General features: G+C 48.1%; 1 protein-coding gene across 9 annotated transcripts in view; it reads left to right on the top strand.

Annotated features, from left to right (window-relative positions):
- The window catches only part of LOC119951075 (coiled-coil and C2 domain-containing protein 2A-like), a 610,180-nt gene that overhangs the window by 361,444 nt on the left and 234,545 nt on the right, over positions 1-14,191 (top strand). For 8 of the 9 annotated variants that reach the window (XM_038774117.1, XM_038774121.1, XM_038774113.1 and 5 more), the window contains exon 22: positions 5,799-5,891. The exons of the other annotated variant lie outside the window; for it this stretch is intronic. In XM_038774117.1, the coding sequence (XP_038630045.1) occupies positions 5,799-5,891 (93 nt within the window). The remainder of the gene's footprint in view (positions 1-5,798; positions 5,892-14,191) is intronic. 9 annotated transcript variants of the gene reach the window in all.

The following is a 14,191-nucleotide window of genomic DNA, read 5'->3' as shown; positions in this document are numbered from 1 at the left end:
GTCATGGAATAAGGCAATCATTTGATTCCTGTCCTTTTCAGGAACCACATACAATTTATCTTTGAGAACAACACCATCATGTGTGGTCAGAGCGTGTTTAAACTTGTCATATGGGGCCAAATACTTTCCTGTAATAATCTCCCTGAGATCCCTGAGTTTTTGGGCCTGTACTAGATCCTCAATGTTTGTCTGTGAGACCTGAACTGAACTCACAGGGGCGCTAGTTGGGGTGTCCAAAAATGTCCGTGCCTGGAACCTGCTTTTGCCAGTGCGTCGGCTTTCACATTTCCAGGGGGGATGACCGATGATGACTTCTTACTTTAATTATGCCATAAGTCCTATCCTTTGCCTGTTCTAGGATATGGCGGAGCAATGGGGCTGATGGAAGGGGCTTTCCATCCGCGGAAACAAAACCTCTTGTCTTCCACAGGGGCAGAAAATCCGTCAAGCTGTTGCAGACATATAAAATATCAGAATATATATCTGCTGGGCTGGGGAACGAATCTGGGTGGTCCACGATGTAAGCTATGGCCGTGAGCTCTGCTCCCTGCACGCCTAAGTGACCGGGTAACTTTAAAGATATCTCTTCTAATGCGCGTCCCTGCGCTTCCTTTACATAGATGCCGCATCCTGTAATGCGCTCACCATTTAAAACAGTGGATGAACCATCCACATAAATCTTCAAGGGGGCACACGTGTCTGTGTGCTGGGGGCTTTGAGTTGAACTTCCTATCTTCCTGGGGGCGCATTGCAATGAAGGGTCCTGTGTTGTGGAGGGGGGCTACTATTTCGCTACATGGCATTTTCCTGGGTATTGGAGGTTGTCTGCTAAAAGGGTGTGTGTCTTAGTCCGTTTAACTGTGATGTCCCGTCCTTGTAAAAGAAGTGCCCACCTAGCTGCTCTAATTTGGCTAACTGAACCGTCCTTCAGTCGTCCGTCCAATGGAAGCGGTGTGGGGGTGTGTTCGGTCAGAATCGTTATGGGGTTTAATGTACGAAAAGTACTGCGCTGAATACTGCGCGTAGGTGCCTTTCGCAGGCTGAAAATCCTTGCTCTACTGGGTCTAAAAGTCTGGAGGTATAAGCCACTGGTCGTAGCTGCTCGTGCCGTTCCTGAAGGAGCACGACCGAGAGGGTCAGATCTGTGCTTGCTACCTCAATTGCATCGGGGGAGAGCGGGTCTGGAACTTGTAGTGCAGGTGCTGCGCTAAGGGCTTTCTTTAAATCTTCCACAGCCTCTGTATGCTGCAGAAGCCATTCCCAAAGGGCTCCTTTCTTAAGGAGGTCTGAAAGTGGAGCTGCCTTTGTCGCAAAACCATCGATATGGTTCCGACAATACCCAACCAGTCCTAAAAACGACCGGAGGGCTGAAACATTTTGGGGAAGGGGCAATTTGACGATCGAGTCAATTCTTTTGAACTCGATCTTGCGTTTGCCGTGCGTGATGATTGTACCAAAGTACATCACTTTATTCTCCAATAGTTGGGCCTTTCTGGGGTTTACTTTACATCCGATTGACTGTAAGAGTTGTAGGAGTTCAGACGGAAGCGTGATGTGCTCTGCCTTGATGTCTGTATGCAGTAATAGGCCGTCCACATACTGTACCAGACATTCGGGTCGGGAAAATTTTGATAGTCCATTTGCCAGCTGTCGGTGGAAAATGGAGGGGGAGTTGTGGAATCCTTGTGGGAGGCATGTCCACGTGTACTGCTGACCTTTAAAAGTGAATGTGAATTTGTACTGGCACGCCTTCGCCAATGGGATTGACCAAAAGCCATTGCTAATGTCCAAAACCGTAAAATACTTGGAGTTGAGTCCCTGCTTGAGCATGGTCTCGGGACTTGTTGCTACCGTGGGGGCTACTGCTGGGGTTACTTTGTTGAGTTCCCGATAATCAATGGTCAGACGCCATGATTCATTGGGCTTCCTCACTGGTCAAATAGGGGCATTATTAGTGGAGGCTATTGTCCTTAGTACCCCCTGCTCTAATAAGCTCTCTATTACCTTTCCAATTTCTCCCTCCGCTTCCAGGGGAAATCTATACTGTCTTTGTGGTCTCGGGTCAGGTCCTGTAATCTGAACTGGTCCAGTCATCCTGCCGCAGTCGTGCCGGTGACTGGCAAATGCTGTCCTGTATTTGTTTAAAACTGCCCTAACCTGTTTGTCTGTGCTGAGCGTGGTCGGGTCAAAACAATAGTCGCCTACTGCGCTAATCCTATGTTCGTACTCACCTATTGTGAGCGTTGCGGGTGCTCTTTCAGACCTTGCCATTTGCCAGACACACTGATTGACTGGGTCAAACGACAGGCTGTGTGCATTCATAAAATCAATGCCGAGTATGTGTTCTGCTGTGTGGGGCAGATCAATTAAAACAACTGGTGGAGATATTCCCTAGCTGGACTGGTACAGGGGCTGTAATGGTTCCCTGCTGTGAGTGTCCTGTAAGGCCGCTGAGTGTTATTGTGGCTGTAGTGGGCCACGTGTTTGCCTGTGGTGTAGTGGAGGAATTAATGGTCGTGCGGGACCCTCCTGTGTCCCAGAGTAATTCTATGGGCTTTCCCCGAATTTTCGCTGTGACTACCGGTCATCCGGATCTGTCCCAGAGGGTGTCACAGACCCAAGTGGGGGAGCCCGAACACCGTCAGTCCGTTCCGTCCACATTGGTCTGTCCTGACTGTGTCCCTATACTGTGAATAGGCTTCGCTCTGTTCCTGTTCAGAGTGCCTGTCTGCTGGCCTCTCTGAGGTTTTTGTGGTGCATTGCATTCCCTAGCAAAATGCCCTAACTGTCTGCAGTTAAAACATTCCTGTGATTTCTGTGGGGGGCTATTCTGTCCCTCATTTATCCATGCAGGGTTTTGGTGCGCTCTTACTGCTTGGATGTCTACCTCGGTTTGCGCCTCCTCGGGCTTCTTAAATGCTGTCTTATTGTGCACAGATTGCTCCCAAGCGCGGGACAATCTTTTCAAGACCCATTTTTCATTATGGGCCTCTTCTGAGCGGTCGTAATTAGAGCAGGCTTTCTGTCCTGCCTCTGTGGCGTGGGAGATGATAGTGCGGGTCCATTTAACCATGTTATCTTGGGTCAAATGTGTGCGGTCTAATTCACCGAAAACTGCAGTGAAGTGAATCCACAGCCTTCCTGAAAATGCTGTGGGGTGCTCGGTCTTTTTCTGCCTACACTTGTTTAGGCCTTCAACTGGGTCTCCTCTGTTATACCCTATCGCATCCAAAGTAGCTGTATGCATTTCTTCGAGGGTGCCTGTCTTTGTCTCCTCCAACATTCTGTGGGTCAGGGAGGGCTGCTGCTACCGATGAGTCTAAACTCAAAACTGTGAGCTTAACCTGCTCTCGTGCATCAATGCCGTACATGGTCGCCTGCTGTTTAACTCTTGCAAAGAATTGGTGGGGGTCTGAAGTGGAGAGAAACAGGGTGATTTTCTCACACGCGTCCCTTAGTTGAGTCACAGTTAAGGGGGTGGTGTAAGTGACCTCGGGTGCGCCGTCTGCGGTTGCTTTTCGTTGGGTGGTGACTGGGTTCATTGGTGCGGGTGCTATCTGATCTGTGGGGGGTTGGGACGCTTTCCTTTTCTGCTGCGTTTCTAGCGCACATGTTCCCTGAACATATCACTGTGCTGTCTCGCTTAACTCCTGCCAATCTGGTGCATTCTCTTCCTCTAATTGCGTTCCAAAGGTTTCCTGGAAGCCATTCAGCACAGAAAGCAGAGATTGCAGCTTCGCAATCTGCTTCCTACATTTAGCATGGTCCACTGTGCTTTGCCTTTGCTCAGTGGTGGCAGCATGGAGTGCCCTTAAAGCTGCCTTCAGGTCGCTATACTGCTTCTTCAGTGTCTCTACCTGCTTCTCTGATTCTTGTCTTATCAAGACTGCACGCTGCACATCCTGATAGGCATTTTCGTATTGTACCTGGGAGCTGCTCAGATGGGCTAGATAAGACTGGTGTGTCCTCTTGGCATCATCCACCTCTCTATCCTTATCTGCCAACTTTTGCCTTAATTCTAAATTCTCTCTTTCGATGTCCCTGACATCCACTTTGCTCATTCTATTGCTCTCCTCTAAATCTGCTCGGAGTGTCCTGACGACCTCCTCTGTGTCTCGCAATTGTGCCAAGCAGGACACAATTGCCATCAGCTTACGTGCTTTACTCAAACCTTTCTTATGAATTTCAGACAGGTTCTCCCACCAAGTATGCCCTATACTTCCGGGACCTGTCTCCTCATTCGAACAAAACTCACTCCAAAGGGGCCATCCTTTCCCTTTGAGGTACTTCCTGAGTTCCAGCTCCCAAACGGGACACTGACCTACTCTGCTGCTGCTGGTCGCTGCGACCACGAACTGCTCTTGGTTCATGAGGCATTCCATTGCCTGCATGGCCATCTCTTCTATCTTATGCTCTCTTTTAAATTTGGAACAAGGGATAATAAGGCAGTGCTATAAAGTATGGGTACGGCTTTCGCTATTTTCCGAATTATAAACTCCCGACAGTTTGTCGCAACAAAAATCTCTTGGTTTTACCTTATAACCCTGTTAGTTACGCATGCAAAAACACACTTCCGAATTATGAGGACTGATTTGAACTACTTGAACACTTGTGGTTTTTCCTTTTCCCAGTTGGATTTCTGATTCAAATTGCTGGGTTCTCTCGGAGTGGGGGGGCCACTTCTAGTCGAATCCCCCCAGAGTCACCACTAAATGTTGCTCGATCTGGGTGAGTGTGTTTTACACTCAATTTGGCTCTGTTTTATTCCTTATCTCTAGAGTCGGCAGGTATCGTGAAGATACCGCCACAAGATTCAAGTTCAAGTTCAGACCAATAACTCAATACACCAGTTAGTAAGTTCAAACAAGACACGTTTATTATAATACAGTTATCTATTACTTATGCATATAAAACGAAAAGACTAGGCTATTCCTACCAACTAACAGGCCAATACTTATCTGGAATAAGGGAACTGCCGGATCAGGGAACAATTGCCTCTTGCTTTGTCCTGGATCCACAGGCTTCCATTTGGTGTGGACTAAAGGGGTCAGGAGTGTCTACACTCGTAGCGTGCGTTTTATGACACTCACTTGATGGGGGCTGCTGACCAGGCCTCTCCTTCGCAAGGTCTTCTGCTGCAAAGGTGTTCTGCTGGGAGGGCCGGCTGGTCAAGAAGAAAGAATCAGTCCTGGGACCTGATTTTTATAGGTCCCAGAGGCTTCGCGTCCTTCTGGGCGGACCCTCTCTAAACCTGCAATCGATTGGGTCTCTTCCCAATCGATTGATTTGAATTTCCCCAATCACAGGGCTGTTCCTCGATCACCGGGCGGTTCCTTCTACCTTATTGGTGTCCTTTGTCTCAGACTCCACTAGCGCCGGGATGTATGACCTTCTATAGAATGTAGCGATTGCAGTTAACGGTTGTGTCCATTGTGCCTGGGATCACCGTGAATCGCTCACTTAATATGTGCAGCTCGTTAGTTACAATGCTGTCTGGTTTCTTTAGCAGCTAGAATACAGGGGATTCTGCAAACTGCTTGTTTCTTTGCCAATGTCCATTTTTCCCTGTAACCTTTGCGTTCTTCCATTTTGTGTGAGGAAGTGGCCAACCCAGGTGGCTGCAGGAAACAAAAAGGAAAAATCTTCTTGAAATGTTTATGTTTTAATTATGGGTTATTGACCTAATGTTATATTATTTTTGATACAAGTTTAATAGTTATATAAACTGAACAGATTTTTATTTTTATTTTATTGAACACTTAATTTCAAGATATGTACTGTTTTTCATATTTTTGTAGGAATTTGAAAGCCACAGGGATGACGTTTTTATAATAATGGGCGAAGATTCACTGACAGAACAGAGGATGATGGCACTTAAATATCTAGAAAAGGTAGTAAAGTGCCATCAAAAACATAACTTTTCCTCTTTGGTAATGACTTTTAAACAAAATGATAAAATTAAGGAGGCTGAATCCTGGGAGAGGCCAAAATTGACTTTCGCACAAAGCGATAAACCTTGTGAGAACTACCGGACTTGCAAGGCCAGGTGCGATCTGGATCTCACCCATTGAGGGCGAGATCCAAAAATGCATATTTAAATGAGCCTTTAGGCTCATCTAAATATGTGTTCACCATATTCACCTGGCGCCCAGGATTCAACAGGCGTGCCTGCGAGGCCTCAACTGGGCGACATTCAATACTGGTTCACACAAATGTAAACCAGGCATGATGGCATCTCGGGGAAACTCGCAGGCAAATAGAAAACCCCTGGTGGTTGGGGACAGGCTGGTAAGAGAGCCTTGCCCATAAGAGCAGATGATGTGGAGATGCCGGCGTTGGACTGGGGTGAGCACAGTAAAAACTCTGACAATACCAGGGGGATGGGAACCTAAATTGTAGTCCCAGTGTACAGGATGTTGATGTAGTGAGGTTAGGGATAGGGTTAAAAGTTCGAAAGAGGGCACTGGCAAGCAAGATGCTGGTTTTAAGTGTGTCTACTTCAACGCCAGGAGCATCAGGAATAAGGTGGGTGAGCTTGCAGCATGGGTTGGTACCTGGGATCTGGATGTTGTGGCGATTTCGGAGACATGGGTAGAGCAGGGACAGGAATGGTTGTTGCAGGTTCCAGCATTTAGATGTTTCTGTAAGAACAGAGAAGATGGTAAAAGAGGGGGGGAGGGGGGGGTGTGGCATTGTTAATCAAGGAAAGTATTATGGCGGTAGAAAGGACGTTTGAGGACTTGTCTACTGAGGTAGTATGGGCCGAGGTTAGGAACAGAAGAGGAGAGGTCACCCTGTTGGGAGTTGTCTATAGACCTCCGAATAGTTCCAGAGATGTAGAGGAAAGGATTGCAAAGATGAATCTCAACAGGAGCGAGAGTAATAGGGTAGTTGTTATGGGGGACTTTAACTTTCCAAATATTGACTGGAAATACTATAGTTTGAGTACTATAGATGGGTCAGTTTTTGTGCAGTGTGTGCAGGAGGGTTTTCTGACACAGTATGTAGACAGGCCAACAAGGGGCGATGCCACATTGGATCTGGTACTGGGTAATGAACCCGGCCAGGTGTTAGATTTAGATGTAGGTGAGCACTTTGGTGATAGTGATCACAATTCGGTTATGTTTACTTTAGCGATGGGCAGGGATAGGTATATACCGCAAGGCAAGAATTATAGCTGGGGGAAAGGCAATTATGATGCTATTCGGCAAGATTTAGGATGTATAGGATGGGGAAGGAAACTGCAGGGGATGGGTACAATCGAAATGTGGAGCTTTTTCAAGGAACAGCTACTGCGTGTCCTTGATAAGTATGTACCTGTCAGGCAGGGAGGAAGTTGTCGAGCAAGGGAACCGTGGTTTACTAAGGAAGTTGAAGCACTTGTCAAGAGGAATAAGAAGGCTTATGTTAGGATGAGACATGAAGGCTCAGTTAGGGCACTTGAGAGTTACAAGTTAGCCAGGAAGGACCTAAAGGGAGAGTTAAGAAGAGCGAGGAGAGGACACAAGTCGTTGGCGGATAGGATCAAGGAAAACCCTCAGGCTTTCTATAGGTATATCAGGAACAAAAGAATGACTAGAGTAAGATTAGGGCCAATCAAGGATAGTAGTGGAAAGTTGTGTGTGGAATCAGAGGAGATAGAGGAAGCGTTAAATGGATGTTTTTCGTCAGTGTTTATACTGGAGAAAGACAATGTTGTTGAGGAGAATACTCCGGTACAGTCGACCAGGCTAGATGGGATTGAGGTCACAAGGAGGAGGTGTTAGCAATTTTGGAAAGTGTAAAAATAGATAAGTCCCCTGGGACAGATGGGATTTATCCAAGGATTTTATGGAAAACCAGGGAGGAGATTGCAGAGCCTTTGTCCTTTATCTTTATGTCGTCTTTGTCGACAGGAATAGTGCCGGAAGACTGGAGGATATCAAATGTTGTACCCTTGTTCAAGAAGGGGAGTAGAGACAACCCTGGTAATTATAGACCTGTGAGCCTTACTTCGGTTGTGGGTAAAATGTTGGAAAAGGTTATAAGAGATAGGGTTTATAATCATCTTGAAAAGAACAAGTTGATTAGCGATAGTCAACACGGTTTTGTGAAGGGTAGGTCATGCCTCACAAACCTTATTGAGTTTTTTTGAGAAGGTGACCAAGCAGGTGGATGAGGGTAAAGCGGTTGATGTGGTGTATATGGATTTCAGTAAGGCGTTTGATAAGGTTCCCCACGGTAGGCTATTGCAGAAAATAAGGAAGTGTGGGATTGAAGGTGCTTTAGTGGTTTGGATCAGTAATTGGCTAGCTGAAAGAAGAGAGGGTGGTGGTTGATGGAAAATGTTCATCCTGAGTTCAGTTACTAGTGGTGTACCGCAAGGATCTGTTTTGGGGCCACTGCTGTTTGTCATTGTTATAAATGACCTGGAAGAGGGTGTAGAAGGATGGGTTAGTAAATTTGCAGATGACACGAAGGTCGGTGGAGTTGTGGATAGTGCTGAAGGATGTTATAGGATACAAAGGAACATAGATAAGTTGCAGAGCTGGGCTGAGAGGTGGCAGATGGAGTTTAATGCGGAAAAGTGTGAGGTGATTCACTTTGGAAGGAGTAACAGGAATGCAAAGTACTGGGCTAATGGCAAGATTCTTGGTAGTGTAGATGAACAGAGAGATCTCGGCATCCAGGTACATAAATCCCTGAAAGGTGCCACCCAGGTTAATAGGGCTGTTAAGAAGGCATATGGTGTGCTAGCCTTTATCAGTAGGGGGATTGAGTTTCGGAGCCACGAGGTCATGCTGCAGCTGTACATAACTCTGGTGCGGCCGCTCCTGGAGTACTGCGCGCAGTTCTGGTCACCACATTATAGGAAGGATGTGGAAGCTTTGGAAAGGGTTCAGAGGAGATTTACTAGGATGTTGCCTGGTATGGAGGGAAGGTCTTACGAGGAAAGGCTCAGGGACTTGAGGTTGTTTTCGTTAGAGAGGAGAAGGTTGAGAGGTGACTTAATAGAGACATACAAGATAGTCAGAGGGTTAGATAGGGTGGACAGTGAGAGTCTCTTTCCTCGGATGGTGATGATCAACTCGAGGGGACATAGCTTTAAATTGAGGGGTGGCAGATATAGGACAGATGTCAGAGGCAGTTTCTTTACTCAGAGAGTAGTAGGGGTATGGAACGCCCTGCCTGCAACAGTAGTAGACTCGCCAACTTTAAGGGCATTTAAGTGGTCACTGGATAGACATATGGATGAAAATGGAATAGTGTAGGTCAGATAGGCTTCAGATGGTTTCACAGGTCGGCGCAACATCGAGGGCCGAAGGGCCCGTAATGTGTTGTAATGTTCTATGTTCTATGTTCTATAAAGTCCAACAGGTTTGTTTCAAACACGAGCTTTCGGGGCACTGCTGAGCACATTCACCTGAGGAAGGAGCAGTGCTCCGAAAGCTCGTGTTTCAAACCAACCTGTTGGACTTTAACCTGGTGTTGTAAGACTTCGTACCATAAGAGCAGAGTTGAGAGGGCGTTCGAGGACTCCAAACACATCCCCTCACTCCAACTCCAATCCCTCGATGCCCTAAACGCCACCATTCATGGCTCTATCACCAAGCAGTGGGGAGAAGGGGCAACACTGTCTCGTCCCATGGTATCACTTAAAGTACCCCAAGCTCTCTTGGTTCATCTACACACTTGCCACCGCCGCCTTATACAGCAACCGGACGCATTCCACAAACCCCTGTAAGAACCTGAACCTCCCCAACACCTCGAACAAATACGCTCACTCTACCCGATCAAAACCCTTCTCCGAGTCCATTGCCGCCACTATCACAACCGCCTGGCCCCCTAGGGTATCATAATCACGTTAAGTAACCTCTGGACATTTGCCAACAACCGTCTTCCTTTCACAAAACCCGACTGATCCTCCCCAATCTAGCCAGGCACGCAGTCCTCAATCTGCGATGCAAGCACCTTCGCCAATAACTTGGCATCGACATTCAACAATGATATTGGCGGCATGACCCACACTTCTCTGGGTCCTTATCCTTTTTAGGAATCAGGGAGATTGAAGCTTGCAACAAAGTATGGGGGAGTTCACCACGTTCACTCTCCTCATTATACGCCCTCACCAGCAGTGGCCCCAGCTCCACCCTAAACATCTAATAAAACTCCACTGGGAACCCATTTGGACTCGGGGCCTTCCCCGCCTGCATCCCCCCCATGCTATCCATCACCTTCTGTCGGGGCCTCCAGGCCCTACACCCGGTGCACGGCCTCCCAAACCTCCATAGGTCATCCCCCCATGCGCTCCATGAAGCCCTGGCTCCCTAGCCACAACTGACCTCAACGACTTTGGGCTCGACCGATCCAGGCTCGAATTCAGGCCATATTAAACCCTCCCAAAATCAACCGATATGTATCTAAACCCGGAATCCACCCCAACACTTCTCTCATAAAATCCACATCATCCCAATTCGGGGCATAAACATTAACCAGGACCACCGGCAACCCCCCCGCTTCCCACTAACCACCACATATCTTCCTTCCAGAAGAATAGGCCATATCCTTTGAGAATAGGCCATATTCTCAACTTGCGCTCAGGACACAGCAGACCAGCTGCGGAACACCGCCAAACAGATGAGACAGCAATACTATGCCACCTACATGCACACCAAGAACAGGAAGCTTGAGAAACTTGGCATCACCACCAGCAGCAATCAAGCTTCTCCCGGTACAACAGTCGAAAACAATACAGGGAAATCCATTGTCAACTTGTCAGACTACACCCTTCAACCAGACGAAATCGAAGTCCTCAGCAGAGGGCTCAATTTCTGCACCACCACCAAAATGGACCCCATCAGTCTCGCGGCAGATACGGAGGAATTCATCAGGCGAATGAGGCTCCGGGAATTCTTCCACAGACCCCAAGAGGCCGACAGCGAACCCAGGGACACGACCAATGAACCGGAACAGCAGACCGCGAGATCTGCAGTGCAGCAACCGAAAAGGAAAGAGTCAAATTGGACCCCTCCGGAAGGCCGCTGCCCTAGACTCGACATGTATGCTCAAGCCGTCAGAAGTCGTGTCAATGCCAGATTCATCACTCGCAATCACAAGGCAGCCTCAAACGTCACCCAAGCACAACGCAACGCCATCCGCACTCTCAAGACCAACCGCAACATCGTCATCAAACCAGCAGACAAAGGAGGGGCCACCGTCATACTGAACAGAACAGACTACTGCAAAGAAGTATACCGACAACTCGACAACCAGGAACACTACAGGCAGTTACCCGCAGATCCAACCAAGGAACACATCCGCCAACTCAACAGACTGATCAAGACCTTAGATCCAGACCTTCAGAACACCCTACGTGCTCTCATCCCACGTAATCCCCGCATTGGAGATCTCTACTGCCTCTCGAAAATACACAAGGCCAACACACCAGGCCGTCCTATCGTTTCAGGCAATGGGACCCTGTGTGAGAACCTCTCTGGCCACATCGAGGGCATCTTGAAACCCATCGTACAAGGTACACCCAGCTTCTGTCGCGACACGACGGACTTCCTACAGAAACTCAGCACCCATGGACCAGTTGAACCAGGAACATTCCTCGTCACAATGGAAGTCTAGGCACTCTACACCAGCATCCCCCATGACGACGGCATTGCTGCAACAGCCTCAGTCCTCAACACCGACAACTGCCAATCTCCAGACGCAATTCTGCAACTCATCCGTTTCATTCTAGACCACAACGTCTTCACCTTCGACAACAAATTCTTCATCCAGACACACGGAACAGCCATGGGGACCAAATTTGCACCTCAATATGCCAACATCTTCATGCACAAGTTTGAACAGGACTTCCTCACCACACAGGACTTTCAACCGATGCTATACACCAGATACATCGATGACATTTTTTTCCTTTGGACCCACGGCGAGACATCACTGAAACGACTACACGATGACATCAATAAGTTTCATCCCACCATCAAACTCACCATGGACTATTCTCCAAATTCAGTTCCATTCTTGGACACACTCGTCTCCATCAAGGACGGTCACCTCAGCACCTCGCTTTACCGCAAGCCCACAGATAATCTCACGATGCTCCACTTCTCCAGCTTTCACCCGAAACACATTAAAGAAGCCATCCCCTATGGACAAGCCCTCCGTATACACAGGATCTGCTCAGACAAGGAGGAGCGCAACAGACACCTACAGATGCTGAAAGATGCCCTCGTACGAACGGGATATGGCGCTCGACTCATTGATCGACAGTTCCACCGCGCCACAGCAAAAAACCGCACCGACCTCCTCAGAAGACAAACACGGGACACCACTGACAGAGTACCCTTCGTCGTCCAGTACTTTCCTGGGGCGGAGAAACTACGACATCTTCTTCGCAGCCTCCAACACATCATCAGCGAGGATGGACATCTTGCCAAGGTCATCCCCACACCCCCACTACTGGCCTTCAAACAACCGCGCAACCTCAAACAAACCATTGTTTGCAGCAAATTACCCAGCCTTCAGAACAGCAACCACAACACCACAAAACCCTGCCAGGGTAATCTCTGCAAGACATGCCAGATCATCGACATGGACACCACCATTACACGTGGAAACACCACCCACCAGGTACGCGGCGCATACTCGTGCGACTCGACCAATGTAGTCTACCTCATACGCTGCAGGAAAGGATGTCCCGAAGCGTGGTACATTGGCGAGACCATGCAGACACTGCGACAACGAATAAACGGGCATCGTGCGACTATCAACAGGCAGGACTGTTCCCTTCCAGTTGGGGAACACTTCAGCAGTCAAGGACATTCAGCCTCTGATCTCCGGGTCAGCATTCTACAAGGAGGCCTTCAGGAGACGCGACAACGCAAAATTGCTGAGCAAAAACTTATAGCTAAGTTCCGCACGCATGAATGCGGACTCAACCGGGATCTGGGATTCATGTCGCATTACATTCGGCCCCCACCAACAAGCCTGGACTTGCAGAGGCCTACCGACTGAACTGGCTTGGGACAATTCACACCTCTTTAACCTGGAGTTACCTCTCTCTCTGCATCTTTGATGATTTGATTGCCTGCAGGTGCTCGCATTCCGGGGCATCTCTGACTGTGTCTATATAAACATTTCTGGAACAAGCCTTTCCATTCACCTGAAGAAGGAGTCGTGCTCCGAAAGCTCGTGTTTGAAACAAACCTGTTGGACTTTAACCTGGTGTTGTAAGACTTCTTACCATAATATTCATAGTTAATCTAATTCTATCTTGTTTAATTTAACTACTAGTAATCGAACTCAGAAGTTAATTGATTAATTATTCAATAAATTATTTATCACTGGACGACTTCAAGTATTCATCATCATCAAAGTTAAGTACATCTCGACATAAATAAATGAGTTAAGTACATCTCGACATAAATAAATGAGTAACATATATTACTCTAACAAGCTGGACACCCTCCTGGATGCTGTGGAGGAGAGGCAGATGATCCTGTACCCGGCACATGAGGAAGACCACCAGGCACTGCCATTCGGCGTACCTGAGTGCAGGTGGCAGACGCGGTCAGCGCCGTGGGCAACATCACCCGGATTGGCATACAGTGCCGGAAAAAACTGCGCAACCTCCTCAGGGCGGCCAGCGTGAGTAGGCAGCGCTGTGCCCCCACATACACCTAAACCCCCCCCCCCCGGGGGGACAGCAAGAACCCCACCCTGCCCCACATGCCAGCACCGATGACAGCCGCAATGGCTGGGTGCCCTGGCCACTGATGCCATCACCTACCCATAAGACAATAAGACCATAAGACATAGGAGCAGAATTAGGCCACTTGGCCCATCGAGTCTGCTCCGCCATTCAATCATGGCTGATATTTTCTCATCCCCATTCTCCTGCCTTCTCCCATAACCCCTGATCCCCTTATTAATCAAGAACCTATCTATCTCTGTCTTAAAGACACTCAGTGAATTATCCTCCACAGCCTTCTGCGGAGAAGAGTTCCACAGATTCATCACCCTCTGGCTGAAAAAATTGCTCCTCATCTCTGTTTTAAAGGATCGTCCCTTTAATCTGAGATGGTTTCCTCTGATTCTAGTTTTTCCTACAAGTGTAAACATCCTCTCCACGTCCACTCTATCCAGGCCTCGCAGTATCTTGTACATTTCAATAAGATCCCCTCTCATCCTTCTAAAC

The sequence above is a fragment of the Scyliorhinus canicula genome, chromosome 16 (assembly GCF_902713615.1).
Source record: "Scyliorhinus canicula chromosome 16, sScyCan1.1, whole genome shotgun sequence".
Taxonomy (NCBI): domain Eukaryota; kingdom Metazoa; phylum Chordata; class Chondrichthyes; order Carcharhiniformes; family Scyliorhinidae; genus Scyliorhinus; species Scyliorhinus canicula.
This window is presented reverse-complemented; position numbering and strand designations above follow the sequence as displayed.